The sequence below is a fragment of the Bos indicus genome, chromosome 18 (assembly GCF_029378745.1).
Source record: "Bos indicus isolate NIAB-ARS_2022 breed Sahiwal x Tharparkar chromosome 18, NIAB-ARS_B.indTharparkar_mat_pri_1.0, whole genome shotgun sequence".
In the NCBI taxonomy this organism is placed as follows: Eukaryota; Metazoa; Chordata; class Mammalia; order Artiodactyla; family Bovidae; genus Bos; species Bos indicus.
Window position 1 is genome coordinate 39,782,784 of NC_091777.1, and position 26,897 is coordinate 39,809,680.

At 42.7% G+C, this 26,897-nt stretch overlaps 2 protein-coding genes across 11 annotated transcripts; one reads left to right on the forward strand and one right to left on the reverse strand.

Annotated features, from left to right (window-relative positions):
- Nucleotides 1–7,956: 7,956 nt before the first annotated feature.
- LOC139176974 (collagen alpha-1(II) chain-like) lies at nt 7,957–9,192 on the reverse strand. The gene is made up of 3 exons (XM_070770207.1): nt 9,142–9,192; nt 8,713–8,810; nt 7,957–8,539 (listed from the first exon to the last, which is right to left on the reverse strand). Exons 1-3 carry the CDS (start codon nt 9,190–9,192, stop codon nt 7,957–7,959), a joined length of 732 nt encoding a protein of 243 aa, XP_070626308.1.
- Nucleotides 8,043–25,008, forward strand: ZNF821 (zinc finger protein 821). 10 transcript variants are annotated; one of them, XR_002182851.2, is made up of 10 exons: nt 8,043–8,178; nt 8,849–8,911; nt 10,082–10,199; nt 11,494–11,608; nt 18,597–18,722; nt 21,250–21,395; nt 22,086–22,190; nt 23,128–23,294; nt 23,490–23,851; nt 24,037–24,172. XR_002182851.2 is itself a non-coding variant. In XM_070770858.1 (10 exons), exons 5-10 carry the CDS (start codon nt 18,476–18,478, stop codon nt 24,689–24,691), a joined length of 1,215 nt encoding a protein of 404 aa, XP_070626959.1. In that variant the 5' UTR covers nt 8,043–8,178; nt 8,849–8,911; nt 10,082–10,199; nt 11,494–11,608; nt 18,422–18,475; the 3' UTR covers nt 24,692–25,008. The 10 variants fall into 10 exon arrangements, 9 of the variants coding, with proteins under 9 accessions (XP_070626959.1, XP_019835446.2, XP_019835447.2 ...); XM_070770858.1 differs by lacking the exon at nt 23,490–23,851 and adding an exon at nt 18,422–18,491 and having other exon boundaries at nt 24,037–25,008; XM_019979887.2 differs by lacking the exon at nt 23,490–23,851 and having other exon boundaries at nt 24,037–25,008.
- The last annotated feature ends 1,889 nt before the right edge of the window (nt 25,009–26,897 follow it).

The window sequence follows — 26,897 nt, forward strand, 5'->3', positions numbered from 1 at the left end:
TTTCTCATCCTTTGGAAGCTAAGAAGTTATGTTAATTGGCACATCTTTGAAAATAAGATTGACTGTCTTGTAAACAGCACTCATGAGAGTCTTTTTACCATTTTCCTAAGTTATTTTAAAAATAATTTTTTAAGTAATGCATAAACATGGCAAACCACACACACACAGCTGAAAAAGATGGACAGCAAAAATTAAGTCTCTCTGACCTTTAGTCCTTCAGTCTCTTGACTTTGGAAGTAACCATTGTTACCAGATTCTTGTGCCTTTGAGCAAGTTACTTAATCTCTCTATGCTTCAGGTTCTTCATATGTAAAATGGGAATAATATCACCTACATTAATAAAGTTATAAGAATTAAATGTGTCAATTATAAACAGCTCTTAGAACAGTGTCTGACAATGTTAATGCTATTGAAGTCCTTCCAGTGATACTATCTGTAAGGCCATATACATAAATATGACTTATTTTTAAACATGTAGTAGCATACTACACCAGAGAAGGCAATGGCAACCCACTCCAGTACTCTTGCCTGGAAAATCCAATGGACAGAGGAGCCTGGTAGGCTGCAGTCCTACCAGGGGTCGCTAAGAGTCAGGCACGACTGAGCGTCTTGACTTTCACTTTTCACTTTCATGCATTGGAGAAGGAAATGGCAACCCACTCCAGTGTTCTTGCCTGGAGAATCCCAGGGACAGATGAGCCTACTGGGCTGCCACCTATGGAGTCGCACAGAGTCAGACACCACTAAAGCGACTTAGCAGCAGCAGCAGCACACTATACATTCTACAGTTGTCCCTTGGTATCAGCAGATTGGTTCCAGGAACCTCAATGATACCAAAATCTCAAGTCCCTTGCGTAAAGTGCTGTAGTATTAATATTCTCACATACCACCTATGATCCTCCTTGCACACATGCTCAGTCACACCTGACTCTGTGCAAGTCCACAGATGGTAACCTGCCAGGCTCTTCTGTCCATGGGATTCTTGAGATAGGAATACCTGAGAGGGTTGCCATTTCCTGCTCCAGGGGATCTTCTCAACCCAGGGATCAAACCCGTGTCTCTCTCACACTGCAGGTGGATTCTTTACCACTGAGTCACCAGGGAAGCCTCACACAATCCTCCAATCTACTCCAAATCATCTCTAGATTTACTTATAATACCCAATACAATGTAAAGTCTATGTAAATAGTTGCCAGTGAGCTGAAAACTCAATTTTGCTTTTTGGTACTTTCTCCAATTTTTCTTCACAATTGTTTCAAGCCAAGGTTGACTGGCTGCATGGATGAAGAACTCTTAGGTATGGAGAGCTGACCTTGTAGTGTAACTTGTTTAGTACTATAGCTTGCTTTAAGATACATATCTCAGAGATTATACTATAGCAGCAATTATCAATAACTCTCATTCTTTTAAAGAGCTGCATAATATTCCATTTTATGTGAACCATATATTTTAAGCACTGCTCTATTTATGGGTGTTTACATTATTTCTAATATTTTGCCTGTATAAACAATGCTGCAATGCTTAAATATTTGCCTGTGTGGATTGTACAAATTGGGTAAATTCCCAGAAGCAGAAGAACTGGGTCAAAGTGTAGGTATATTTTTAATGCTGATAGATATTGCCAAATCACCCTACAAAGAGGAAGTGTCAATTTACACCATCACCACCAATGTGTTGAGAGTTTCTATTTCCCCATGCCATCAGTAATAGTGTATTTACATAACTTTTGGAATCCTTGACATTTTTGCACCCTTGAACAAACCATAACAGTAAAGATGAGTGAAAAGTGTCATCAAGCCACTGTCTTGCTAAAAAATGATGCTTCACTTAGAAAAATTGCTTCTAACTCAGCAATTTCTTGGATTCAGCAATCGTCACCTGTGTCCTGTCCTGTCTAATTATTTAGGTCCTATAATATATCAATGTGAATTGTACCACAACCTGCCAATTATTCAAAACAGTATCTCTACCCCTGGCTGACTAGACCAGTTTTAATCAAAGCAAAACATAATCCAAAAAAAACAAAATGACTCACACTGTTTCACTTGAAAATCCTGCTTTGCTGTTAGGATAAAAATTAACACATAACATTTCTTTGGTTAACTAACCAGTAATTCTATTTTATGTATATATTATAACTAGTGGCTGTAAATAAAACTTGATATAGTACTTGAAGAGACTTACAAGCTTGTAAGACAAAATGTTAGGCCTGTTTCTGTACAGACCTTCCAGCTAAGAATGGTTTTTACAGTGTTAAGAGACTGTGAATAAAAAAACCAGGACTTCCCTCTCTGTCCAGTGGTTGAGAATTTGCTTGCCAGTGCAGGGGACATGGGTTCAATGCCGCTAGGCAGCTAAGCCCATGCTTCACAGCTATTGTGGAGGAGGCAAATGGCAACCCACTCCAGTACTCTTGCCTGGAAAATCCCATGGACGGAGAAGCCTGGTAGGCTGCAGTCCATGGGGTCGAGAAGAGTTGGACACGACTGAGCGACTTCACTTTCACTTTTCACTTTCATGCATTGGAGAAGGAAATGGCAACCCACTCCAGTGTTCTTGTCTGGAGAATCCCAGGGACGGGGGAGCCTGGTGGGCTGCCATCTATAGGGTCGCACAGAGTCAGACACGACTGAAGAGACTTAGCAGCAGCAGCCACAACTATTGAACCTGTCTTCTAGAGCCCAGGAGCTACAACTACTGAAGCCTGCGCCCTAGAGCCCGTGCGCTGCAATAGAAGCCACAATGAGAAGCCTGTGCACTGAAATGAAGAGCAGCCCCCGAGCCCTGCAACTGGAGAAAGCCTGCACAAAGCAACAGAGTCCAAGCACAGCCATAAATAAATAAATAAATCTTAAAAAAAAAAAAAAGGCGGAATAATATGTGGCAGAACCCTTATATTGCCCACAAAGCCTATTTGTAAACTTTATAGAAAAAGTTTGCTGAGTGCTGGGGCTTCCCTGGTGGCTCAGCTGGTAAAGAATCCACCTGTAATGCAGGAGACCTGGGTTTGATCCCTGGGTTGGGAAGATCCCCTGGAGAAGGGAACTGATACCTACTCCAGTATTCTGGCCTGGAGAATTTCATGGACTGTATAGTCCGTGGGGTCACGAAGAGTCAGACATGACTGAGCGACTTTCACACACAACAGAAGAAGGGCTTCCCGGGGCACTAGTGGTAAAGAACCTGACACAGGAGACAGGGTTCCATCCCTGGGTCACGAACATCCCCTGGAGGAGGGCATAGCAACCCACTCCAGTATTCTTACCTGGAGAATCCCATGGACAGAGGGACCTGGTGGCCTACAGTCCATGGGGTCACAAAGAGTTGGGCACGACTGAAGCAACATAGTAATTTGCCTTTTTTTTTTAAGGACTAACATTTATAAAGGGGCAAGTCTCAGAAAGTTTTTAGGCTAAAAATTGTAAAGTGAAATAGAAACCACTCTGGATATCTTCCTAATAAGGTCTAGAAAAAAAACAAGTGCATGTTTTAGAGCACTTAGGAAATGACTCCTCAGAGAACTTATGAACATCAATAATTTGGGCTATATACAGATATTAAATATCTCCATGGCACTTTGCAGTTTATAGGGTACTTACAAGCATATTAACTCAACCTGAGGCTCACAACATTCCTGTGAGGAACTGTAGGTCAGAAATGTCTATTAACTTTTATAAGAGGAAAGTGAAGTTTAGAGCTGTAAAGTGACCAATCCAAGATCAACAGCAGTAAGTGCCAGGATCAGATCTTGATCCCAGATCTTGAGACTCGACATGATATAATTTTCATAGGTCCACATTTCCATAATAATTTGCATCCTCCTTTTACCTTCAATTTGTGTATGAGTTTATCAAAAAAGAAAAAGAAAAATGCAATAAATCACAATGATAAACTTTCATTTGAGTTCACATATCAGATCAAAAGGAAATTCTCAAATCAGATTCTTTTCATGACATTTATCCTGATTGCAATCATCCTATAAAACTTAATTTTTCCTTAAATGAATTCAAAGACATGAAAACTTATAACTCTATATACTAAATATAAACTCCATCTCCTTAAAATATGATGATCTTATCAAGACTGTATGAATCTGCATATGGATAGACATATAGGACAATAAAATAGAACTGAAAATCTAGAAATAAATCAATATATTTATTTTCACTTGATTCTGAACAGGGATAACAAGAGAGTTCAATGGGGAAAGAATAGACTTTTCAATAAACAGTGCTGAGAAAACTAGATATATGCATAGAAAAGAATAAAGTTGAACATTCCTGCCTAATACCTATACAAAAATTAACTCAAAATTAATCAAGGAGTAAAATATAAGAGCTGAAACTATAAAATTCTTAGAACAAAATATACATGGAAATCTTTATGATTAAGGACTAGGAGATAGTTTCTTAGATATGACACCTAAGTCAAAGGCAAACAAAAAGAAAAATAGAAGAACTTTGGTGCTTCAAAGGACATTATCAAGAAATTGAAAAGACAACCTACAGAATGGAAAAAAATTTTTGCAAATCACATATGCTATAATAGTTTAGTATACAGAATATTTTTTAAAAAACACTTCTAAAACAATAATAAAAAGGCAAATAACTGAACTCAAAAATGCACAATGCATTTGTGAAGACATTCTCCAAATTGTTAATGATAAGCCCAAGAAGATGTTCAACATTCTTAGTCATCAGGGAAATCAAACCAAATCAAAACCATCAGCAAATCAAAACCACAGTGAGATATCACTTCACTGTATTACAATGTCTATAATGAACAAGACAAACATTAACAGGTGTAGCACAGGACATGAAGAAATTGGAACTCTCATTCATCACTGGTAGGAATGTAAAATGATGCAGGCTTTTTGGGCAAAAGTTTGACAGTTCCTCAAAATGTTAAACACAAAGTTACCATATGAACAAACAATTTCACTCCTAGGTGTACACTTGAGAGAGCTGAAAACATGACCACATAAAAATTGTACACAAATGTTCACAACAACATTATTCAGAAGAGCCAAAAAAGTGGAAACAACACAAATATCTATCAACTGATGAATGGAAGTAAATGTGGTATATCCATACAATGGAATATTATTTGACCAAAAAAAAAAAAGAAATGAAGTACTGACACACACATAGCAACACGCGTGAATCTTGAAAACTTGGTGCTAAGTGAGAGGAGCCAACCACAAAGACCCATTATTGTATGATTGCATTTATGTGAAATGTTCAGAATAGGTGAATCCATAGAGACCCAAAGATTGAAAAAGGCTGGAAGGAGGAAGAAGAGGGATTGACAGCTGTCTGGGGTTTCTGTTCAAGGTGATGAAAATGTTTTGGAATTAAATACTTGTGATGTTTCACAACCTTGTGAACATACTAAAATCCACTGAGCTTTACTTTAAAAGGGTGAATTTCATGGTATGTGAATTATAAAGTATAAATCATAATAATTTTTAAATGAAATTCTTTAAGTTGTCCTATCAATATTGTTGTAATGTAAAGCCCTAACAAGGTTTTTGCAGGAGCCAATAAATATAAACAAGAGGATATTTCAAGGGAAAGTTAATATAGTTAAAGTGGCAAAATAATAGCATTAGTTCGTAAGTAGACTGGGAAAGTAAAAGTAAAAGTGAAGCTGAAAAAAAACCCAAGATTAATGAAAAAGTCTTCTAGATCCAGAACATGTTTAGGTGACAGCAGAGAAAAAAATAAATGAATTTCTTATTTAATAATTTTTCCCTTATTTGACTATAACCCTGAATCATAACACCTCAGAGGCATTTCTAGGGTGTATGTGTGTGTGTGTGTATTAGTTGCTCAGTTGTGTCAGACTCTTTGTGATCCCATGGAACTATAGCCCACCAGGCTTCTCTGTCCATGGGATTCCCAGCCAAGAATACTGGAGTGGGTTGCCATTTTCTTCTCCAGGGGATCTTCCCAAGCTAGGGATTGAATCCATGTCCCCTGCAATGCAGGCACATTCTTTACGAGCCACCAGGTAAGCCCATTTCTAGGGTACATGAAGGTTTTAAAAATAGCATTATTATGACTCTATTTTACTTGCAGTTCAAGTAGATGAAACCAACCACCCAGTATTACACATTATTATATGAGGAAGCCAAGAAATATCCCTGGAGGCTCTTTCCTAATGCTTTGAAAGTTGAAAGTGAAGTCGCTCAGTTGTGTCCGACTCTTTGCGACCCCATGGACTGTAGCCCACCAGGCTCCTCCGTCCATGGGATTCTCCAGGCAAGAGTACTGGAGTAGGTTGCCATTTCCTTCTCCTAATGCTTTACCTGCTAGCTATTTTCATATTGAAAATGTCAACTATGTCAATTTTAAAGTGACATAATACAGCCGTATTTGTATCCCTCAGTCTAAACTCATGAAGAATTACTGTTAAGTACAAAAGCCAGTGTTTATTCCAGCTTACATTCTTACACTGTCTACAAGCCTTCTGGTTGGATGAGACTATTCCATTTTCTGGTTACCTACCCAGAAATTAAAATTTTAAAGGAAATTTTAATTTTTTATTTTAAAATGAAATTTAACTGAAGTTCAAGAATAATAATTTCTACCTCAAATCCCAGCCACAATGAATGAATAAGCCATTTACCAAAGAATTATGAAGGAACAAGATCCTCTCACATTAAACACAAGATGGAGAGAATGATATCATCTCTTGAGAGATTTCTGGAAAAGCCATTTTGCAAGAATGCTTTATGCAAATACCAGGACTTGTTGCTTTATAAGCAAAGGTCAGCATTCTCTTTAGCCTCCTCTTTGTGGGGTCAATGATCATACGGGATACATGCATAACGCTTTCATACATTCATTTTACTTAATCAGCACACCAACCCTACGACAGTAGAGACTAGGAATTATTACACTATTATCCATTTCACATTTTAGGAAGCAGGGGTTCAAAATAGAGAAGTGACTTGCCCAAAGTAACCAGGCTTGTAAGCCACACACTCAAAGCTGGATCTTCTAATATCAGATTTCACCTTCTTTCCACCGCATGCCCTACTTCTCCATGTGAGCCTTATCAAAGGCAGACTTACACATTCTACAATGAGAGGGATGACAGAATGAGAGGTAAGAAAGGGAAGTGGTGAGGAAACAGAAGGGAACGATGAGAGGGGAAAGAAGTGTTTTATTAGGAAATGAGTCTAACCATTCTCAATTGCCCCAAATGTCCCTTAAGTGGCAACAATGCTACAAGTTACCCTTCTCTGAATTAATTTTATGCCGCCGGTGTACAGCTACTGTTATTAGTCGAGAATCATGTTCGAGACTTACATGTCTAAAAGGAATTAAAGATCTGTCTCCTCCGAGTTTCTGACAGCTGAACCTAGCCCCTCCCACAGTGGTCCGTGGCCCCTAGGTCTCGGTCACATTTAATGCCTTAGGGGCCCGAAGAAACCATGAGATGTGGGGAAATGAAGGGACGAGTGTTTGGGTTTGGGGAAACGGGGAGGCTAAGGTTGGGCTAAGGAGAGGGGGAACCTGTGGTGGAACTGTGGTTGGGGGATGTGGGTTTTGTGGCTGAATTCGAAGGTGGGGTAGGAAACCAGGATCAGAGCTGACAGTCAGGGTGAAGTTAAAAGGTTCAGGAGACGATAAGGGGAGCTGAGGAGCTGACAGGACCAGAGAAAGACCTTGGAGAGTGCGAGGCTGGGTGGTCTGCGCGGCGCGAGGATGCTGAAGAGGCCCCTCTCAAATGTCTGTGATTGGATGCTCTCTTAGATCCCGCCTCCCCGGACCCCCTCCCTATAAGCCCCGCCCATGCCTCCGGGCGCGCGCCTGGGGAGCGGGGAGGGGGACCAAGCTGAAGAAGGGGGGAGGGGGGGGTGAAGAGGAGAGACTCGTGCACGCGCTCCACTCGCTGCGGGTGCGCGAGCAGCGCGCTCCCGCCACCCGCGTCGCCATCTTTTCCCCCTCAGTCTGTCTGTCTGCTGTTGGCTTTGTCCGTCTGCAGCGCCGCCCCTCGGCTCCCCACCACCGGCACGACCCGGAGCTGCCCTCTGCTCGCCGGGGCCCAGTCGCGGAGAGCCCCGGCCCGGCGGGCCCGAGCTGCGGCTTGGGGCCCATTGTCCGGCGGTCTGTCTGTCCGGAGGCGGGGCCCAGGGACCCGGAGCGCCGCGGAGCGCCGAGGCGCCGGGTAAAAAGACCCCCGACTCTTTCCATCCGGGACCAGGCTGAGGATGCAGGGGCTCCTCGCCCCCTCCCTTGGTCGCCGGCTGTTGGTCCTTTTGTCAGTCTGCGTCTGGGGAGGGGGCCAGGGGCTCATTCTGGCCTGGGGGGCGGGGGCCGTCCTGGCTCCGACCCTCCCCCTGCCACCGGCTCCCGCGACGCGGCCGGACCCGGCTGACTCCCCACCGCGGCCGTTCCTCTTTCCCGTCCCTCTGGCGATCTCGGGCGCGGGAGGGGTGTCCGCGCCGCCGCCCTCTCCGCGTGGGCCTAGGTCGGTCTCAGCCGGGCACCGCCGGGACGGCCCCGGCGACTGACAGGCTGGGCTGGACCTGGGGGAGGGAGAGGATGGGCGTGAGGGTGCCGACCCGGGTATCAGTCCGGAGCCGCCGTCTCCAGAAAGGCTTCTAAATTTAGATTTCTGAGAAGACTGTATTGTCTGAGCGTTTGTCTGAGCCGCCTCGGAAGCCCTCTGGCTCTTGGCTGATAATTCCCGGGAATCTACCTGTGCTCCTGCTTCAGGAAGTCAGAGGGACCGTCTCGGCTGAGTATACACAAGCTCCGGACCAAACAGAAGCGGGAACAGGGTGAACCGGGAGGCGGCTACGTGACCAGCTTTCTTGTCCTCTCCTTTTTGGCAGGTACAAACCACTGGGATTCAGGCGAGTTTACTTTGCTCCGTGGGAACTGCACCAGATCTGGAGGTGGGAGTGAACCCTCTTTTCTTAAAGCTTGGATTTCACCCATTTTTTTCCTTGCCGAAGTCTGTGGCGTGTCCTGGAACCTGCAGCCTAACACCTGTGAGAGATCAGGGACAGTGTTAAGAGGAGTTGTTGGCCTCCCTCCCAAGGATTCTTAACCTTGTACTAAAGATGGACAAAGTTGCCTCCCTTTTAAAATAGGATCTCTTGTAAACCTGAATCTCACCGGTTACCTTTCTTCCCATCCTCTTTTTCTTCCAGATGGTGATGTTCAGGCTATCCATTTACATTTTTGTGTGGGTTTCGGATTATGACTTGGGAACTGAGTCAGTGTTGAAAGTAAAACTGAGTTAGTGAACTTTAGGGCACTGTGTCTATGGAATTCTTTAGCTTTTACTGCTGTAAAACAATTGGCTAATCTCTGAGATCTTGTTGTGCAGTCAAGAATGTACCTCCAGTGCTAGATTTTTTAATTGTTAATTAATTAAATGACATTTATTTTCAAGAGTCCAAAACCCCACAGGCTTTCTTTTTTTTTGAGGGAGGTAAGAATATTTGCTTGTTTTCCCTTCAATCCCTCAGGTGTGAAGTCAGTCCCATTGGGTACCATCTGGTTGGTTCCTCATTTGACCACTAGGAGGACTGTGAGATGCAGTGGACACTGGAGATTTAAATATGCAAATACTGATCTCTGTTTCAGATTTGTAGCTTTAGTATTGTTTAGTATTTAGTATTGTTGCCTCACCAAGATGATCTGAATAGAGCCTGTCTCAAAGTATTTGGCCTTCTTTTGAAGGATCTTTATTGCCTTTATCTCATAGTTTCAATTTCAGATCTTGATGGGAAGAAAATATAAATATTAGTTAAGATTTCGTTTCTTCCTTATACAATAGAGAGCTATTCCTCTGCAAATTTGGGGGGAAAAAATGATAGGCAACCTGCATTTCATTCAACTTTCTGTTTTGTGATTCCACAGACTTATAGAAAAAGACCCAAAGTGTAATATTCATTCACCGCTTCAGTTTATGACATAACTATTTGATTAAAAAGAAATCATCTAAACAAACAAAACTTAGAGAACACATTTCATTAACATTAGCACTCAGCATTCTACCTTAAAATTGATTTTTACTGTATACATTTGGAGTTTTTTTTTTTTTTTTTTAATTAAAGGTCTGAAAAAGAACTGTGTTTGATATGCAGATATGATAGAAGACTGCCTGAAAGCTGCTTCCTTTGCCACTTCCTGTGGAGGCCTGTCTTTGCCATTTGCGGTTTCTTTCTTCTTTTGGTAAGGGGAGGCAGGATCTGATTACAGGTCTGAGGTCCTTTCTAGCTACATAGAGGAGTTAGTTGGCATAACAGGAGGCAAGTCTTCACTAACTTGAGTGCAGAGTATAGATGGTAGTAAGTAACCTCTTATAATGCCTCTTAAGGCAGTAAACTACAATTTTATATTTGCTTATTCAGTGTGAGTACAATTTGAGAAGGCAGGAACTGAAAGAAAAGTTCGAGGGTGATCAGGTCCACATTCTTATCTTTGGTAGGAAAGAGAATATCTCTCTTTTCAATCTATGTCTGTTTATTCACTCTGTCTTTCAAAGAAAATTCACAGCTTCCTCTACTAATCCATTTCAGACTCTCTAACAACACTTAATGCTGGGAAAGCCTTTCTTATAACTAACCAGGAACTGTAGGCGTAAGTATCTGTTTCCTCCTATTTCAGGGAAGCAGGTGCATGTCTCTGCAACACTCCTCATTTGGGGACTTTTTCTCTTTGTTCTTCCCACTCTTTGCTACACAAAGGCTGGATTGAGAAGAGGCACTACAGTTATTAACTTTGACCGCCACCTGGGAGCATGTGAGCAGGGCCAGGTTGATACTTCACACTGGGGTATTGAATTAGTACTCAACAATGTGGACGGCGCCCAGCTCTTCTGGTGAAAGCCCATCTTCAGCATTGGAAGTCTGATTTGCTTTAGTGCCCTGTCATCCACAGTGCCTGGCACTGTGCCTACATCACTAGTAGAGGCTCTACTTCCCATGTTTTCATTGACAGGTGCCCAAGAGTTTTGAGATATTTCCTGTTTCACAGGAATGTGGTGCCTTTGTCCCCTCCAGGAGAGATAACCTCTTGAAAAAAACATCTGGAGGCTCCCACTGGTGCAGATTGCAGGGCTTGACTTCCAGAGGGCATGTGACATGTGAGCTGCCACCCTTTTGAGCTTCCTTTGCTTCCTTTTACAATTTGTGGGGTGAGCCCACAGTGTGTCTAACGCTGGTTGCCTGAGTTTTTCACTTTCCTTTCTACCCTGTGACCTTGAACATGATTACTTAACAGTATTCTGGATTCCACAAGTGGATTTAGAGTGAAATTCTCTAAATCCTTTAGAGTCCCATCTCAAACTTCTTGGGACCTTAATGTTATGCCAGAGATTTATTCATTTCTCTCTTTAAGTAGTACAGTAATTTATAAATGGTGAGTTTTATATGCTCAAAAACTATTTTAAAAAGTCTTTTATCTTTTAATTGTGTATAATTTCCAGGCTGAATGACACATGCTAACATTATCCTTTTTATTGTAGGTCGGCACCTTGCAAGGAGGTGGTAACATCCAGTCGTGAAACTGGGAAAAGCCAGAGCTCTTGGATCAGGAAAACATGTCCCGTCGGAAACAGACGAATCCAAATAAAGTTCACTGTGAGTATGGGACTTTTCTCTTCTAAAACCTGGGAATGCTGAGGGTTGGAATGGAAGAGTAATCTGAATTTAGGTGATTGGCTCACACTAATTCTTGAAGCAAAAAAGAGTCAAAGGTATCAAATGTGATGGATTTAAAGTGTGTCTGTGCTAGGTGAAGTCTTGGAAACCTGTCTTAGGAATAGGTGTTCTTGATTCATCCTTAGTATTCACATTAACAGACATTTATAGGGTTCCTACTCTGTGCAAAGCTTTGTGCTAGATGCCAAGGCTATAAAACAATAAAATGATATGTAAGACTAAAATGTAGCCACAGATATATAGAGAGGTAGATGAGCATATAGCAAGATAATCTATGCTAAGTGTCAAATAAGGATGCTGTACACTGTGTGTACTACAGAAGGTAAGAGGAGGGAGAGAACTCCATGGACTGAAGTAGCGAGGGAATGCTTGATGGAAGAGGCCCCACAACATGACTTTGAATTGGGCTTTAGAAAGTAGAAGGTGGGTTTTTTTAAAACAGAGGAAAGGAGAGTTTTGTAAAATCAGGTAGGGGAAACTGCATGAGCAAAGATACAAAGAGGGAATGCACATGATATGTTCAGGGAACAAGGAGACTTTGTATGAAGCAGAAGTTTCATTTGTTCAGAAACCACAGACCATGAGGTTGGAGATGTTTAACTGTACATTGCAGAGGCCTGAAGGCCAGGCCAAGTTCATACTTCATTCTGACCGTAAGGAGATACTGTAAGGTTTTTAAACAGGGAGAGTGGAGTGACATTTAAATTACAAAGTAGTGTGCGGGATGGATCACATGAAGGAGAGACTGATAACAGAAAACAGCTGTGCTTTACTGCCTTGCATTATTTCTCATCAGGTTCATATCTTTGTTTTAGTTCAGTAATTGGATTATAAACTTCTGGAGGGCAGACACTATATCCCATATATAATTACTGCTATCCCTTTCAACTTTTAGCACTGCTCAGATTTGTTGTTTACTTACCAAGTCATATCCAACTATTTTGTGACCCCATGGACTGTAGCCCGCCAGGATCCTCTGTCCATGGGATTTCCCAGACAAGAATACTGGTGTGGGTTGCCATTTCCTCCTCCAGGGTAACTTCCTGACTTAGGGATCGAACCCATCTCCTGCTTGGCAGGTGGATTTTGTTTTTACCACTGAGCCATCAGGGAAGCAGCACTCCTTAGAGTGGGTGTTCAAAAGGGCCTTATTAAATGAGCATTGACATATTTATGCAGATTTGAGACAATTAACCAATTTCCTTTGTTCTGAGCAGATAAACATCTTCATTCAAACGTAAAAAAGAGACAAATAGCCCCCTATTGTTATGGAGGACTGACTAAAGCACAGCAACATTTGAAGGGAATTCAGCATTAGAACATTTGAAAGATTTTTTTTTTAAGGAAAGAAATCCTACATTTGAGAGGTTAGGTTAGTCAAGGAGTTAAAAGGACTAAAATTTATTAAAAAGATACTGTATGCCAAACAGTGTGTACCTTATTTTATTTTATTGGGTAATTTCAAGAGTAGGAGAGAAAACCATAGGTACGGAGGAATTAAGAGGACTTCAGTATGTTATAGATTAAATGAGATTAGGGTGGTAAACATTCATATACAATTAATTCTTCTATTCAAGTCCCAGAAGAGTTGTATAAAACAGAGCAAGTTTGGATGCTTCTCAGAGTGTATTTTATAGTAAGTGGATCTGGAAGGCTGCTTAATATAAAAGTGAGTGGTTCAGAAACAATTAGTTGTTTCTGAACAATTAGAAATTGTTCAGAAGCAATTTAGAAATTGCTGCCAAAACAGTGAAATTTAGTGGCCCTAAATGTGAGGATTGTCAAGAGAGACAGGATGAAGTATCTGTAGCATAGGTAATTGAACACAGAAGTTCAGGATTGTCTTCTCTGCTCTGGTTTGAAGATGAATATTGATAAAGATACAGATGTTTCGCCAAGAAGGCAGGGTAGGAAAAGGAACTCTTAGTAAAGTGATGAGTTCACAAATAAGGCAGTCACTGGAGTTGGGATTTACCTGTAAAAGCCACCTGTCCAAAGAGACTTGGAGGAATGTAGCTCACAGAGATGATATATGACTGTGATCAGTCCAGGGGAGCCAGTAAATGCTTGTGTGGCAGATTCCTACACCCACATAGCATAAATCCATAGCCGCATCTCTTCCCACCATAGTCACTCAAAGCCAGGGTGAGCTGCTGCTGGAGTTGGAACACGCCATAGAGAAGAAGGGAATACCATATCCACGGCTGCAGAAATGCAGTTTTCTAGAGTTGAGCTAGTGAATATCGTAGTACAGTGGTGGAACGGGTAGGACTTTGCAAGCTCTGCACTGGTAACCATTAAGAGGGCTATGAACAGCAAGGTTCGGGTGCAACTAAAAAGCAGACCTTCAGGGAGGGGCTGTTTTCAGTGAGACCTTTGGGCAGGAAATTGTGAATGCATCTCACACGATGGACTAAGAAAGAAGAAAGACCCTGAGATTTGCTAGTCTCTCGGAACCTTCTGCTTATTTACTATTTTGGGACTAAAGCTGATCCTCCCTTTTTTGAAAGCTCATTTTCTCATTGCCCATGATAATAATGACAAGTGGAAGTTAGTAATTTCAGTCTTCTGACCACGTGAGCCTTCTATCCCCTTGCAGCAAAATAGAACCAATCAAATATATTGAATTTAATGCCTCTCCTCTATTTAAAGTAAATGGAATGGATTCAGGTTCTGGGAGGAAGGAAGGTCTGCAGAAGCTTTGCTTAAATGTCAAAGCCAATCGGCATTTGAGCAGAGTAATGGCTGAGCTCCATCAGATCTGCCTTCTGGGAAGAAGAGGATTGTGTGGCATGAAGCTCAAAGCCCGCCTAAAAGAATATATTAAGAATTGCACTGCTGTAGCCCAGCAGCATCTGTCAGATCTACTTTAGAAGCCAACGGGCAGGATGCTCTGGCATATACTTGGCTTTTCTCAGGACTGTCTCTGGATCTAAATTATCGTCATGATCTCTCCTTCTCCCAGAAACATCTAGGCACTCTTTATGTTTTGCCCAGTTGGTTAATAGACTTGATGCAGAGCTTTGGAATAGAAGTCCAGAATTATTGTTAGTTACAGAGGAACTGCTGATAGCTTGAGATCTCTGTTAGATCTCTTCCCTCCCTTCTTCCTCATCTCACCCCCTTCTGAGTACAAACTTCTGTAAACTGTTTCTAGAGTGGTTTCGAATACAGTCCTTTGCACACTTTCATTTGATGTGTTTATACCAAGCAAACCACTTAAATAAAGGAAAACTATTTCTTAAGAGACTTTTGTTTTCAAACTATATATGAGACTGAAAACTTCCAACTTCAATTAGTTTTTTAACTTTTACAGAGAAGTAGGAAAAAAGGCTTTAAAGTCCCTCATCTTCTAAAAAGTGCAATTTGTTTTGTCTTTATTCATTGTCAGCATCCTTGTAAGATAATGGTTCTGTTCCCAACATGTAGCACCTCAGTTACGGAGACTGTCAGCTAGAAAAAGAATCCTAAGCACCTCAATCCTAACACTAACTTATTTTATTTTGAATTCGACATCTGCTCTCCTAGAAAATGTCTCAACTGCTATACTTGATTTCATTCCACCAGACATTGCATTTATTTAACTGCACCAAAGACTCAAGAAACAGAATTGTAAAATCTTTTTCTTTCTAGTAACTTTCATCTCAGGCTTCTCATCTGTTCTACAGACTTGCTTGTGTGACTTTATTCTTATCTGGTCTAAAAAACCTTAGCCAGATCAGACCAACAGTATCTAGATTTCATACCATAAAATGAGAGGTAGCACCTTGCTTTTTACTGTTGAGCTTAGATGACTTTTTCTCAACTATCAATAGACAAATAAATATCCATGTTAATTAAATAAGATGGTTACTTTACATTGATATCTAAAACCAGAGGATTTTTTTAACCTACTCCAATAGTCTCAAGACAGAAGGAAATAATAATTCTACACTGTAAAAGCAGGCAATTGTGTAACACTTCTTAATCACTAGTATCTGTATAGATCATATTATACCTGAGTTAATATGACATACTTTTAGCAAGTATCACTACCTTCTTATGAAAGAATCCTTTTTAATAGTTTTTATATAGTTTGCTTTATGCTGATATTTAAAATAGGAATATCCCTGAGGAGTAAAGTTTACCTTAGCCTTTTTCCCAAGTCAGGAGTGGAATAAAATATGGGACCATAGCTTTTCTTTCCAAACTGCCAAAGGAAAGAATAACAGAATTAATATAGCCCAACTATCCAAGGTGAGAATGCTCCCAAAAGTCCTGGATAGGATGGCTGTATTATACAGACTCTTCTCTGTTCTGTAAAGGCCTAAATATTTAGATAACGTCAAGAGAAGTAAAATATTAGCCCAGGTTAATGGAGACTAGACTGAATTACTAGCTGATCTTAAAAAGTACATATCCTTTTAGATGTCCTTCGAATCCAGTGGTGATTCCCCATTAAGAAAGGAGGGGAAAGTATAGATTCTTGGTGTGTTAAAAACCTAGCTGGTTTCTAGATAGGCTTCTTTAGAGATGTCTTTGATGCGGATGGTCTGCCCTTGATAATTATATGCTAGTACATAACTTATTCCTTAGTGTCATACCTGCCACGGCCACCAGGTCCAAAAACATGGATTTACCCAGAGTTCATTAACTGTTCCAGTTGGCCATGGTCTTGTGGTTACAGAGGAACCAACAAGGAGAAATTCAATATTTTACTCCTACAGAGAGGAAAGAGGAGGCACTGTAACAAAGAATTCATTTTTTGCTGTCCCTTGCTATAATTTATACCCAGTGTGTCATCCTGAATATTATGAAAGTCGACGTGAAGCAGCTTATTTTTCCTTTACTTGAGGGCTGTGTATCTAGAAGTGCACGTAGACTTTCAGCATCTCTGTTCCCACTCATAGCGTCATTCAGAGTAGCATAATATCACTCTAAGCCAGGCATGGTAACTCATCACATGGCGTCAGAACCGGAAAATGATGGTTCCTTCCGTCATTACTGGCCTTGAGAATATTATTTTGATATTTGCATTGTGTATATCAGTTTCTCCTAGAAGGAAAGTAACACTGACGGTAGGATCAGAGCTATTCTTATCACACAAAGACAACCATTTGTTTTTGGTAAAATCACTCTAATGAACCACTTAAAGTTCTGTTTACAACTATGCTAGAAAGGAGTCGAAAAATATAGTTATTAAGGGTTGGATAGACTGGAGTTTGAATCTTTGTTTCCACCATAGATCTTAGTTTTTCTCCCAAGTAAAATATGGATAGTAATTCCCACAACAAAGACTCTTGCAGAGAATTAAGGTGAAGTAGCAACTATAAAGGAGGAGAAGGGGGCAAAAGAGGATGAGATAGTTGGATGGCATCACTGACTCAACAGGCATGAGTTTGAGCAAACTCTGGGAGATGACGAAGGACAGGGAAGCCTGGAGTGCTTCAGTTCATGGGATCGCAAAGAGTCAAACACGACCTAGCGACTGAACAACAAAGCAACTATAAAGCACCTAACACAGCCTGGAACTTGGAAGTGCCAAATAATCACTATTATTGGCATTCAGCACTTAACATATAGGACATGTTCACTGAATATTTGCTGAACAAATACCTGAGTGAATCACACAAAGCCCGTGTGTGTTCTCAATCGCTCAGTCATGTCCAACTCTTTGCGACCCCATGAACTGGAGCCCACCAGGCTCCTCTGTTCATGGAATTATCCAAGCAAGAATACTGGAGTGGGTTGCCATTTCCTCCTCTAGGGGATCTACCTGGCCCAGGGATTAAACCTGAGTCTCCTGTGGCTTCCTGCATTGGCAGGCGGGTTCGTTACCACTGAGCCACCTGGGAAGTCATACTTCACATCAGTTTTTTCACTGCCCGAAGACTAGTTGTTCAAGTCATTTGACCAGGTTATTTCTCCTAAATCATTGTATCAGCCTCAGAATCTGAGCCTGTTTAATTTCCCTTTTCTCTTCATTAAGAAAGCACCGGGCCTATTGTCAGACATTTCACTAGGGCTTTTATTATTCTTCCTTGGTGGCTGTAGTTTCCACTCTGACTGAGATAATGGAAACCTTGAGAAACCCAATTCTTTTTTTTCCTTATGCCTGGCCTCTTGGAAATAAAAGAGCACTTAAATGTTAACTCTTCAATAACCACACAGACACCAGGCGGAGTTCCTTGGGATAAATGCACAATCAAGGATGGTTCCAGGGCTTTTGGATACTCCATACAAAGAGAAAAACCATACTAAACCAAGAGACTAGATGAAATATTATCCTGTTGTGAACTGGTTGGCATGTTTCGGAAGTTTGTTCCTCAGCAGAAGTGGATTCACATATTATCCATTTTCCTTTTAATCAATCATTCTACCAGTTTTTTATTTGCTTGTGACTAATTTTTATAGATGTGAGAGAGTTAAGAGAAAACTTCCATAGTATGTCTTGTAAGGAGAATGGATGAAAGATGGAGTCAGAGATACTATTTTTAGATGGATCATTTGAAGCATTTGTTTACATAGTCAGAAGTTGGCAGTCAGGGCCATGTCACTAATACACTAAGATTCGAAATTATGCCCAGATTTGTCACCCTATCTTCATCCCATCGCTTTGCCTCCTCTTGTCTCTGTCTCTCCATTCCTGATGGAACGTTATAATAGCAATTTATCACCTCTAAAAGGAGTCAAGAGTAGGAGGATTTAAGAGAAGCAAATGCTGCTTTCTAGAGCATCTGGCTTCTTGCCCAGGAGGAGTAGCTGTGCCCAGAAACCACTGGAGGCCACCAGCTGACTTGGAGATGAATGACCCCACCACAGGGTACCTGCCTGTCTCCTACCTTTGAATGGTCTGCCTTTCCAACCAGCTTGCCTGGGGATGTACCGCCCAGCTGGTGGCCTGACTATTTTTCCTTGTGACCACCAGGGGATCAAGTATTTGCTGGGCTAGAAGAGCAAGCCCGCCAGGCGATGATGAAAACTGATTTTCCTGGAGACCTTGGCAGTCAGCGACAAGCTATCCAACAACTAAGAGATCAGGACTCCAGTAGCAGTGAGTTCTGCACCTTCTGGTAATGACTCAGGGCAATGGGAGAAGAATTATCAGAGTGTGTGTGCTCTGGGGATTGTGCATGGGGGTTGGGAGGAAGACCTGAAGGAGATTTTTGGATCCTCAGTGTTCCCACAGGTGTTTTAAGGTATATGGGCATATGCTTGTTCAGAGAGATAACAGGTTTGACATTATGTTTTTGTTTTTTTTAAAAACTCAAGGACTGCAGTACTTGGCATAGTGCCATACATAGATAGGTTTGTGATAACTCTGATAAGGGCATAGGGATGTTTAGGGATGTTTAGTATGCAAGGAGCCCCTGGGCTAGATCAAATGAGAAGAAAAAAAAAAATCCCTGTCCTTTAGAATCTATTTATTCATAATTAATAAAATATAAGCATGGTATTCTTGAAAGTTTTGCTTGAGGACCCAGTTTTAATGCTCTGTAAGAGGATTTGCTTGTTAGTGAGATTACATAGCATATAAACTGCTAATGTGGAGGTCTTTACACCCCACGTCCTGAGTAGATCCCTTTGATTAAGAGATTGAAAAGACAGTGGCTGGTAACTGGTTGAACCTCAGGGATCATCTGTTCCATGACTTGCTTGAACAAATAAACTTTGAGATGTATTATTTTCTAGGATGATACCCTCACTTTACTAATTTGATCCTTCTGATATTGGTTGTTATTAGTATCAATTCAGATTGACATTTCTGATTTTTCTCCACATTTGGGGTTGGAAAGGAAAGAAGAGGGAGAGAGTTCTGCACTCTTCTACGTACATTTTCTATTTAAACTAACATGTTAGCAATGAAAAGTAATTTAGCAAGTCATTGCTCAGGTACAGAAAAATAAACCCAAATATTTCTAGAAAATCTGTGGGAGCCACCAGTTTTAGTAGTAGGTGGGAATGCCAAATCTATAGAGGTCTGGTAGGTTTCCATTCTGGAAAAGTTGTATCATCCCTTTACATGGCAGACTTTTTTTTTTTTTTAACCTTTCTAGTACATATATTTGAATTTTTGAGAAATTACAAAAAGTGTTTGATACAGTATTGTCTTAGACTACAAGTATTCTAAATAAGCTGATGAGAAAACATTGTATCATTTAATCTATGCCAATCCTTATTTACTGAAGTGGATTCAAACTAAACCTTGGGACTGAGGAGTAGTGCACGTGTACTACAGATCTTTCCAGGGCTCAAATCCAGGCCACTAACCAAGTGGGATATCTAACAGAGACACAAGTAACTACCAGCAGGTGACATGGGTAGATTTTCTTTGGAAGAAAGGGAATGTGACCAGTTTTGCCCAGTTACTGGTAGACTTAGAAATTACTTAAGGCATAGTAGAAGATAAGCGTCGTTAGTTAAGAAAGCCGAGTCCCACTGCCGATGCAGAGAGCCTGGTGAAGCTCCATCCTGTATTCTTCTCACTGACATTCAGGCCCAGGAGTCCAAGACCCAGGTGGTGTTGGGACGGGACTAGAGTCTGACAGCTTCCCCAGGTTTGGCTTCCTCTCGGGATCTTCAATGTACTAGCACTTTTTTTTCCCCTTTCAGAAAGAACTCCTTACATTACTACGTTTAAAAAAAAATTTTCTTTTCCTATTTTATAATAGAGAGGAAAAAAAAATCAGCTCACACAAACCTTGCAGATCCCCAGCCACAGGCAGACCTCTGCACAGCCACATCCTACGCCTAAACTAAAACAAACTCAATTCTTACTTCAGTCATGAGAAATGATGTTTCATCCCGAAGTAAAGAATATCCTGTTGCCTCCAGTTAAGCATTCAGTTATCCATCAGATAATCCAAGGAACCACCAGGAGTAATGGAGTTATTTAGCCTAGACTGCTGAGTTCCTAGCAGGGTGATGACACCATGAGTCAAACACCACTGCAGAATGCCAGAGGTTGGTTGCTGTACTAATTCTTGCACTGTCCTGAGCAGCTTTTCCCCTAGAAAGTGACATTTTTACCTAATTTCTTACTACCTCCTTTATTGATAAAAAGAAAGAAAAACTTGGTGTTTCTACAAGTGCGCCTTGGGGTTTGTTGGGAGAGAAAAGACTAGTGGGTCTCAGAATAGAACAGAGTATATGGAGAAACTGCAGCGAGGTTAGGGACAAAAGTAAGTAATAAGATCAGTGATAAGTGTTGGTAAGTTGGAAGTGGTGTGTTGTCGGAATAAGCATGGTGTGAGGTGCATGGGAGGTGTGATTTGAAGTGTGAGATATTTGGGAACCGTGTGTAAGAAGTTATTGCTTTTTTGATAATATACAAGGCCTAATAACCATTTTCCAATGCAGTTTTACCTCCAATTTTCTCTTTTGTGTATATATGACAATATAAGGAACAGTGAGAGCTGGCTTCCACTTAACATGATTTGTACTCAAAAAAAGCTCTGATACCAGCTATATTGTGGAAGATCTGGGGGTGTTTTCCATTTTAGCTGCAAACTCTTGGGTGGAAAGCAACACAAGATGCACTCATGCAAAATCAGAACCAGTGACCAGTTTGTGTGTTCCAGGTGACAGTGAGGGAGATGAAGAGGAGACCACACAAGATGAAGTCTCTTCCCATACGTCAGAGGAAGATGGAGCAGTGGTCAAAGTGGAAAAAGAGTTAGAAAATGCAGAACAGCCTGTTGGTGGAAAGAAAGTAGTAGAGCATGAGGCAAGTGACAAATGGCTCCTGAGTGTGGGCACCCCTTCCCCTTCTGTTCTGTCCAGATGCCTCTCTTCCACCTGAAGGCACTCTCGCCTCTGAGGGTCTCCCGGGTTTTCAGACGTAGCCTCTCTTCTTTCACAGCACCAGGTACCCAACCCTCAGGCACACAGTTCTCATCACACCCAGCCTTCCTTTTCCACCCACCCACATATCACTTTACCCACACGCAGCTCCTGCTCCCAAAGCTCCCCACTTCTTTCCGGCAGAATGTCCATCTTTGTAAAACTATTAGCTGACTTGCTGAGATGTACTCTTGAATACACTTGCAAATTTCAGTCACAGTGTTAAATGAGGTGCCATCTTTTCACTAAATTGTCTCTTGAGGATTCTTGCAAGAGGCATGGCAGGAGGGAAAGCTAGTTTTCTCCCTACAGAGTTTACCTTAGGGTGGAAAATTAGATAAGCTCTCTGGAGTAATTCTATGTCTTCATGGCAGGAAGCCTTGGAAAAAATGAAGATGGGAACAAATTTAATTCCCTTTCCCCTGTCACTCTCCTTTGACCCATGATGGGAACCTGAGAATAATGGATGATAAGAGGTTGTGTTCCTTTTAACAGGATACCCTTTTAAAAGAAGCAGGGGCAGGGAAGAGACTGGTAAACCATCTTAGTGAATTGCCTACTTGTTGTGTTGCAGGTCACGGAGAATTTGCATTCTGACCCGTTACTTGGACTCTGCCAGTGTCCCCTCTGCCAGCTCGACTGTGGGAGTCGGGAGCAGCTGATTGCTCACGTGTACCAGGTATGGTTTGGGGAGCCACATGCTCTGGAAAACAGGCGCCAGTGACTTGTTTAGCCTTTGCCTCCAACCCCAGAAAGAACCTTGGGTTGTTTTTGCTTCCACCCAGATTCCACTCTTAGAGAATAAGTAGGATACATTGAGTGAATATGTTCTGGGTTCCCAGGCAGACATTGTGAAAATTAAGTATCATTTTTTCCCTAAAATAATTAATGTATATTTTATATAGTGAGAGAGAAATGGGCTTTGTTTTAAAGAAGAAAAAAGTGAATTAACAGATGTTTCTGAAAGACTGGAGAAAGTTAGTGTAAACCAACACATCAGAACAAGACAACCGTCCAGTTGCAGAACACGTGTCATGATTTGTAGTGAACAGGCATCAGCACACATGGCAGCCTGGGTTTTACCATAAAGATCACTGGTTCATGAGGGGAAGCATTTCTTCAGAAGACTGACACTGAAAGATGGAAGGAAAGGCTGTGCATTTAAATACCTTTTGGGTACCAGTCTTCCCAGCCAGCTTCTAGACTTGGCCTTCAGTGCTCCTTTAAAGTGTACTTGTTGGGCTTCCCTGGTGGCTCAAGATGGTAAAGTGCATTTGTACCTACACAGCATGGGGCAGACAGACCATGAGAAATTATCCTGAGCAAAAATTCTTCTCTGGCTCTGAAGAGGAATGTGGCATCTCATTGTTCCCCAAGCCAGCCCCACATCCCAGAACAGAGTCAGAACTCAAATCAGTGAAATCTGAGCAGTGGTGTGGATGGCCTCGCCCTTCTGAAGGCCCTTTAACATGAGCCTGTTCCTTTTCTGGATGCTAAATAGGGAGAAGAGTTCTTGTTCTAAGACTAAGAGGAATGTTTCCCAGAAAGTAGTTTTTCAGTGGGTAGAACTTGTCCTGGAGCTGGTGTGAGTTGACAGATGAGGCTCTCTTTTCCAGCACACTGCAGCCGTGGTGAGCGCCAAGAGCTACATGTGTCCCGTCTGTGGCCGGGCCCTCAGCTCCCCAGGGTCACTGGGTCGCCACCTCTTAATCCACTCGGAGGACCAGCGGTCGAACTGTGCTGTGTGTGGAGCCCGTTTCACTAGCCATGCCACATTTAACAGGTGAGCCGGGCACCTAAACCTCTATGCTGGGAGCAGATAACTGGGTGTGGGTTCTCCTTTCCCAGTCAAAGACTTGGCGTTGCAAAGGCAACTGACTCTTGACTCTGGAAATACAAGGAAGGAGGCTAGTAAATATGTCCATTCCGTTAAAACACCCCCAAAGGGAAATGAATTCTCGTGTCTTTCCTTGATCAGAATATCTTCATCTGGAAAGAGACGTGGGAAGTCCAAGAACCTTCATGATAAAGCTTGGAGAAAGAAGTTAGAGAGGCCATGAGGACCCTCACAGGAGGACAGTCTCCACCGTGTCCAGGAAGACTGGGGCTGTGTGCACTGTCCACACCGTTTGCTAGTTACTGTACAAGGCAGGGTCGGGCAGGGGGAGGTGAAGCCAGTGGACCGGACCTCCCCTACAGCAGCTGCCACCTCAAGGAGGACTGCCCTGCACAACTCCTAAAGACACCATCAGTTTGGCTTGAACAGGACTGCACATCATAAGGGCTCCTCCTCTGATTTCTGGTGCTTGCTGTGGCAGTTGGCTCAGTCCCTAACTCCAGGTGGGCTTCAAGATTTGGTAGACACCCTGGCCCAGAGAAGGGCAAGAGTAGAAAGGTGGAGTAGGTCTCCCAAGTACTCAAACTGACCCCTAGTGGTGAACTTGGAGTGACTGGCCTGGCAGAACAGAAGAAATCAGGGCCTTGTTAGACCATGGCATTAACTGTACAAAATTTTTGCTTTCCAGTGAGAAACTCCCTGAAGTCCTTAATGTGGAATCCCTACCACCAGCCCACAGTGAAGGCCCCTCCAGTGCCGAGGGGAAGGACATTGCCTTTACTCCTCCAGTGTACCCTGCTGGAATTCTGCTTGTATGCAACAACTGTGCTGCCTACCGGAAGCTGCTGGAAGCCCAGACCCCCAGCGTCCGCAAATGGGCCTTGCGTCGGCAGAATGAGCCTTTGGAAGTCCGGCTGCAGCGACTGGAACGAGAGCGCACAGCCAAGAAGAGCCGGCGGGACAATGAGACCCCCGAGGAGCGGGAGGTGAGGCGCATGAGGGACCGAGAAGCCAAGCGCCTGCAGCGCATGCAGGAGACGGATGAGCAGCGGGCACGCCGGCTGCAACGAGATCGGGAGGCCATGAGGCTGAAGCGAGCCAACGAGACCCCTGAGAAGCGGCAGGCCCGGCTCATCCGGGAGCGGGAGGCCAAGCGGCTCAAGAGGAGGCTGGAGAAAATGGACATGATGTTGCGAGCTCAGTTTGGCCAGGACCCTTCTGCCATGGCAGCCTTAGCAGCCGAAATGAACTTCTTCCAGCTACCTGTGAGTGGGGTGGAGTTGGACAGCCAACTCCTGGGCAAGATGGCCTTTGAAGAGCAGAACAGCAGCTCTCTGCACTGAAGCCACACCCTCCTGCCTGCCTTCCCCACTCACCACCCACCCAAGCCCACAGGGATCCGCACTCAGTCACCCTCAGATTCTGTCCTTGCGGCGGAGGCAGGCCCGGGTTTGTTGCAGGTGGACCTGCATACCCCTTGCATGTGGGAGCAGGATGATGGAGTCAGGAGGGACCTGGCTCCAGGCAGCTGTGGACGAGGGAGCAGGCACTCCAGACACTTCAACTCTCCAGCCCACTGCTGCAAGGTCTGCGCGTGGGACTGTGGGGTCCCGGTGCGGCCCACGGAGTTACGAGGGCAAATAAATTAATTTTATCTTTACTGACCTTTCCTGCTCTTCTCTTGATTTCATTCTAGCAAATGAAGTGATCTAAGACCTGGATGGAAGTTTTCAGGCAGGAACTTCCAGTGATTGTCTTTTTCCAAGGGAGGGTGCTCCTCCACTTAGGCTCTCCAAGCACAGATCCCTTATCTGGCCCTTCACAAGTTAATGACAACACCGAGAAAGAACCGATGCCGGCTTTGTGAGGGTCCATGCCCACAACCCTAATGAGCCTCGCCTGTGGTCCCAAGAGCTATTTCAACCTAGCTTTCCTTTTCCAAACTCAGAAGTAGACACCTTTCCTCATGACTGGGGCTTCCCTGATAGTTCAGTTGGTAAAGAATCCGCCTGCAATGCAGGAGACCCCAGTTCGATTCCTGGGTTGGGAAGATCTGCTGGAGAAGGGATAGCCCACTCCAGTATTCTTGGACTTCCCTTGTGGCTCAGCTGGTAAAGAATCCACCTGCAGTGGGAAACCTGGGTTCGATCCCTGGGTTGGGAAGATCCCCTAGAGAAGGAAAGGCTACCCACTCCAGTATTCTGGCCTGGAGAATTCCACGGACTGTATAGTCCCTGGGGTCGCAGAGTCAGACGTGACTGAGCAATACTGAGCACACATTTTCCAAACTCAGAAGCAGACACCTTTCCTCATGACTGGCACTTGCTAAAGAGGATGTAGTATTTAGACTAGGTACCAACTACTTTGCCCAGCAGAATTCAGTCTGCCAAACTTAAAATTCTACCCTAGACAGCAGTCATTTGCATTTAGGGATACAGTCATAAAAACAGCTGTAATATTAAGGTACATAGTGCCAGGGAACTCAATATTTGAGAGAAGAGGTAACAGCTTATCTTTTTATGTAGTCCCGAGAGCCAAGGTAGGATAATAAAACCCACTGAGGAAAATTCAGAGTTAAGGTGATACCGAGAGCTCAAGTCAGTAGCGGTCAAGACCGGAACAAAATGACTACTCTGGCAGTTTGTATGTCTGCCAAACCATGGAGGAGACAAGAGCTGAGGTCATTTCTAAAAAGCCGCCTATGATGGTACACAAAAAGCACAAAACTTTCCTTAGCCTGCACCAAAGGTTGTGTACAGTTTAGATAATTATAGATCCTGAGGTCCAGAAGGAAGTGCCCTAGTTAAGTTGTAGCCAGAAAAATAACTATGCCAGGAATGTGGACCTCTTCCAATATCATAACAAGGAAACTTGGACTCCTCCCTGACCTCTGTAGGTTCAAGGCTACTTAAAAGAGTGTTAACTGACCCCCCACCAAACTAGGGTTAATTCCTACCAGGCTGGCTAAAATACTTGTTTTGAAAAATTTTAATAAGCCTATTACAAAGTACTGGACATTTTAAAGAAAATACTTGAGCCGAATGGCTTCCTCACAGAGCCCCACACTGGAAGTTCTACCTGGGATGTTTCAAAAATGGTTGAGCGCTCATTATGTGTCAAAGATTGTTCTGAGCACTTTCATGGATTATCTCATTTAATTTTTACAACAAACTATGAGTTAACATAAACTCAGGAATTAGGTGCCTGGATTTAACATTCTGTACCGCTAATTACTGCTGTGTAACTTTGGGCACATACTTAAACCTCTTCATTTTCCCACCCACAAAATGGAAATAATAGTACTAGCAACAAGTAACTGTTAATACATAATGCACGTAGATTTTGTGGCACACGCCAAGTGCTCAATAAATGTGAGTAACTATTATGTATCTTGAGTGTTTCACCCCTTACTAGTGGCGAGCTAAGTTAGAAGTGGTAGCTGGGATTGGAGATGACTTACTCCAAAAGTTTCTGGCAGTGTTTCTGAAAACAGAATTAGAAAAAAGGCCAACAGTGAGGGCATCTACCGGTCCTTGTGGTTGTGTGAGT

Coding starts and splice junctions, on each gene's coding strand:
- LOC139176974 (XM_070770207.1), bottom strand. CDS start 9,192: ATGGATAGCCTGAACATCACCATCTGGAAGAAAAAGAGGATGGGAAGA. Junction 8,811..9,141: donor AAAAGAGGATGGGAAGAAAG/GTAACCGGTGAG, acceptor CTGGTCACGTAG/CCGCCTCCCGGTTCACCCTG. Junction 8,540..8,712: donor TTCCTGAAGCAGGAGCACAG/GTAGATTCCCGG, acceptor TCCCTCCCCCAG/GTCCAGCCCAGCCTGTCAGT.
- ZNF821 (XM_019979887.2), top strand. CDS start 11,569: ATGTCCCGTCGGAAACAGACGAATCCAAATAAAGTTCACT. Junction 11,609..18,596: donor GAATCCAAATAAAGTTCACT/GTGAGTATGGGA, acceptor TGTGACCACCAG/GGGATCAAGTATTTGCTGGG. Junction 18,723..21,249: donor AGATCAGGACTCCAGTAGCA/GTGAGTTCTGCA, acceptor TGTGTGTTCCAG/GTGACAGTGAGGGAGATGAA.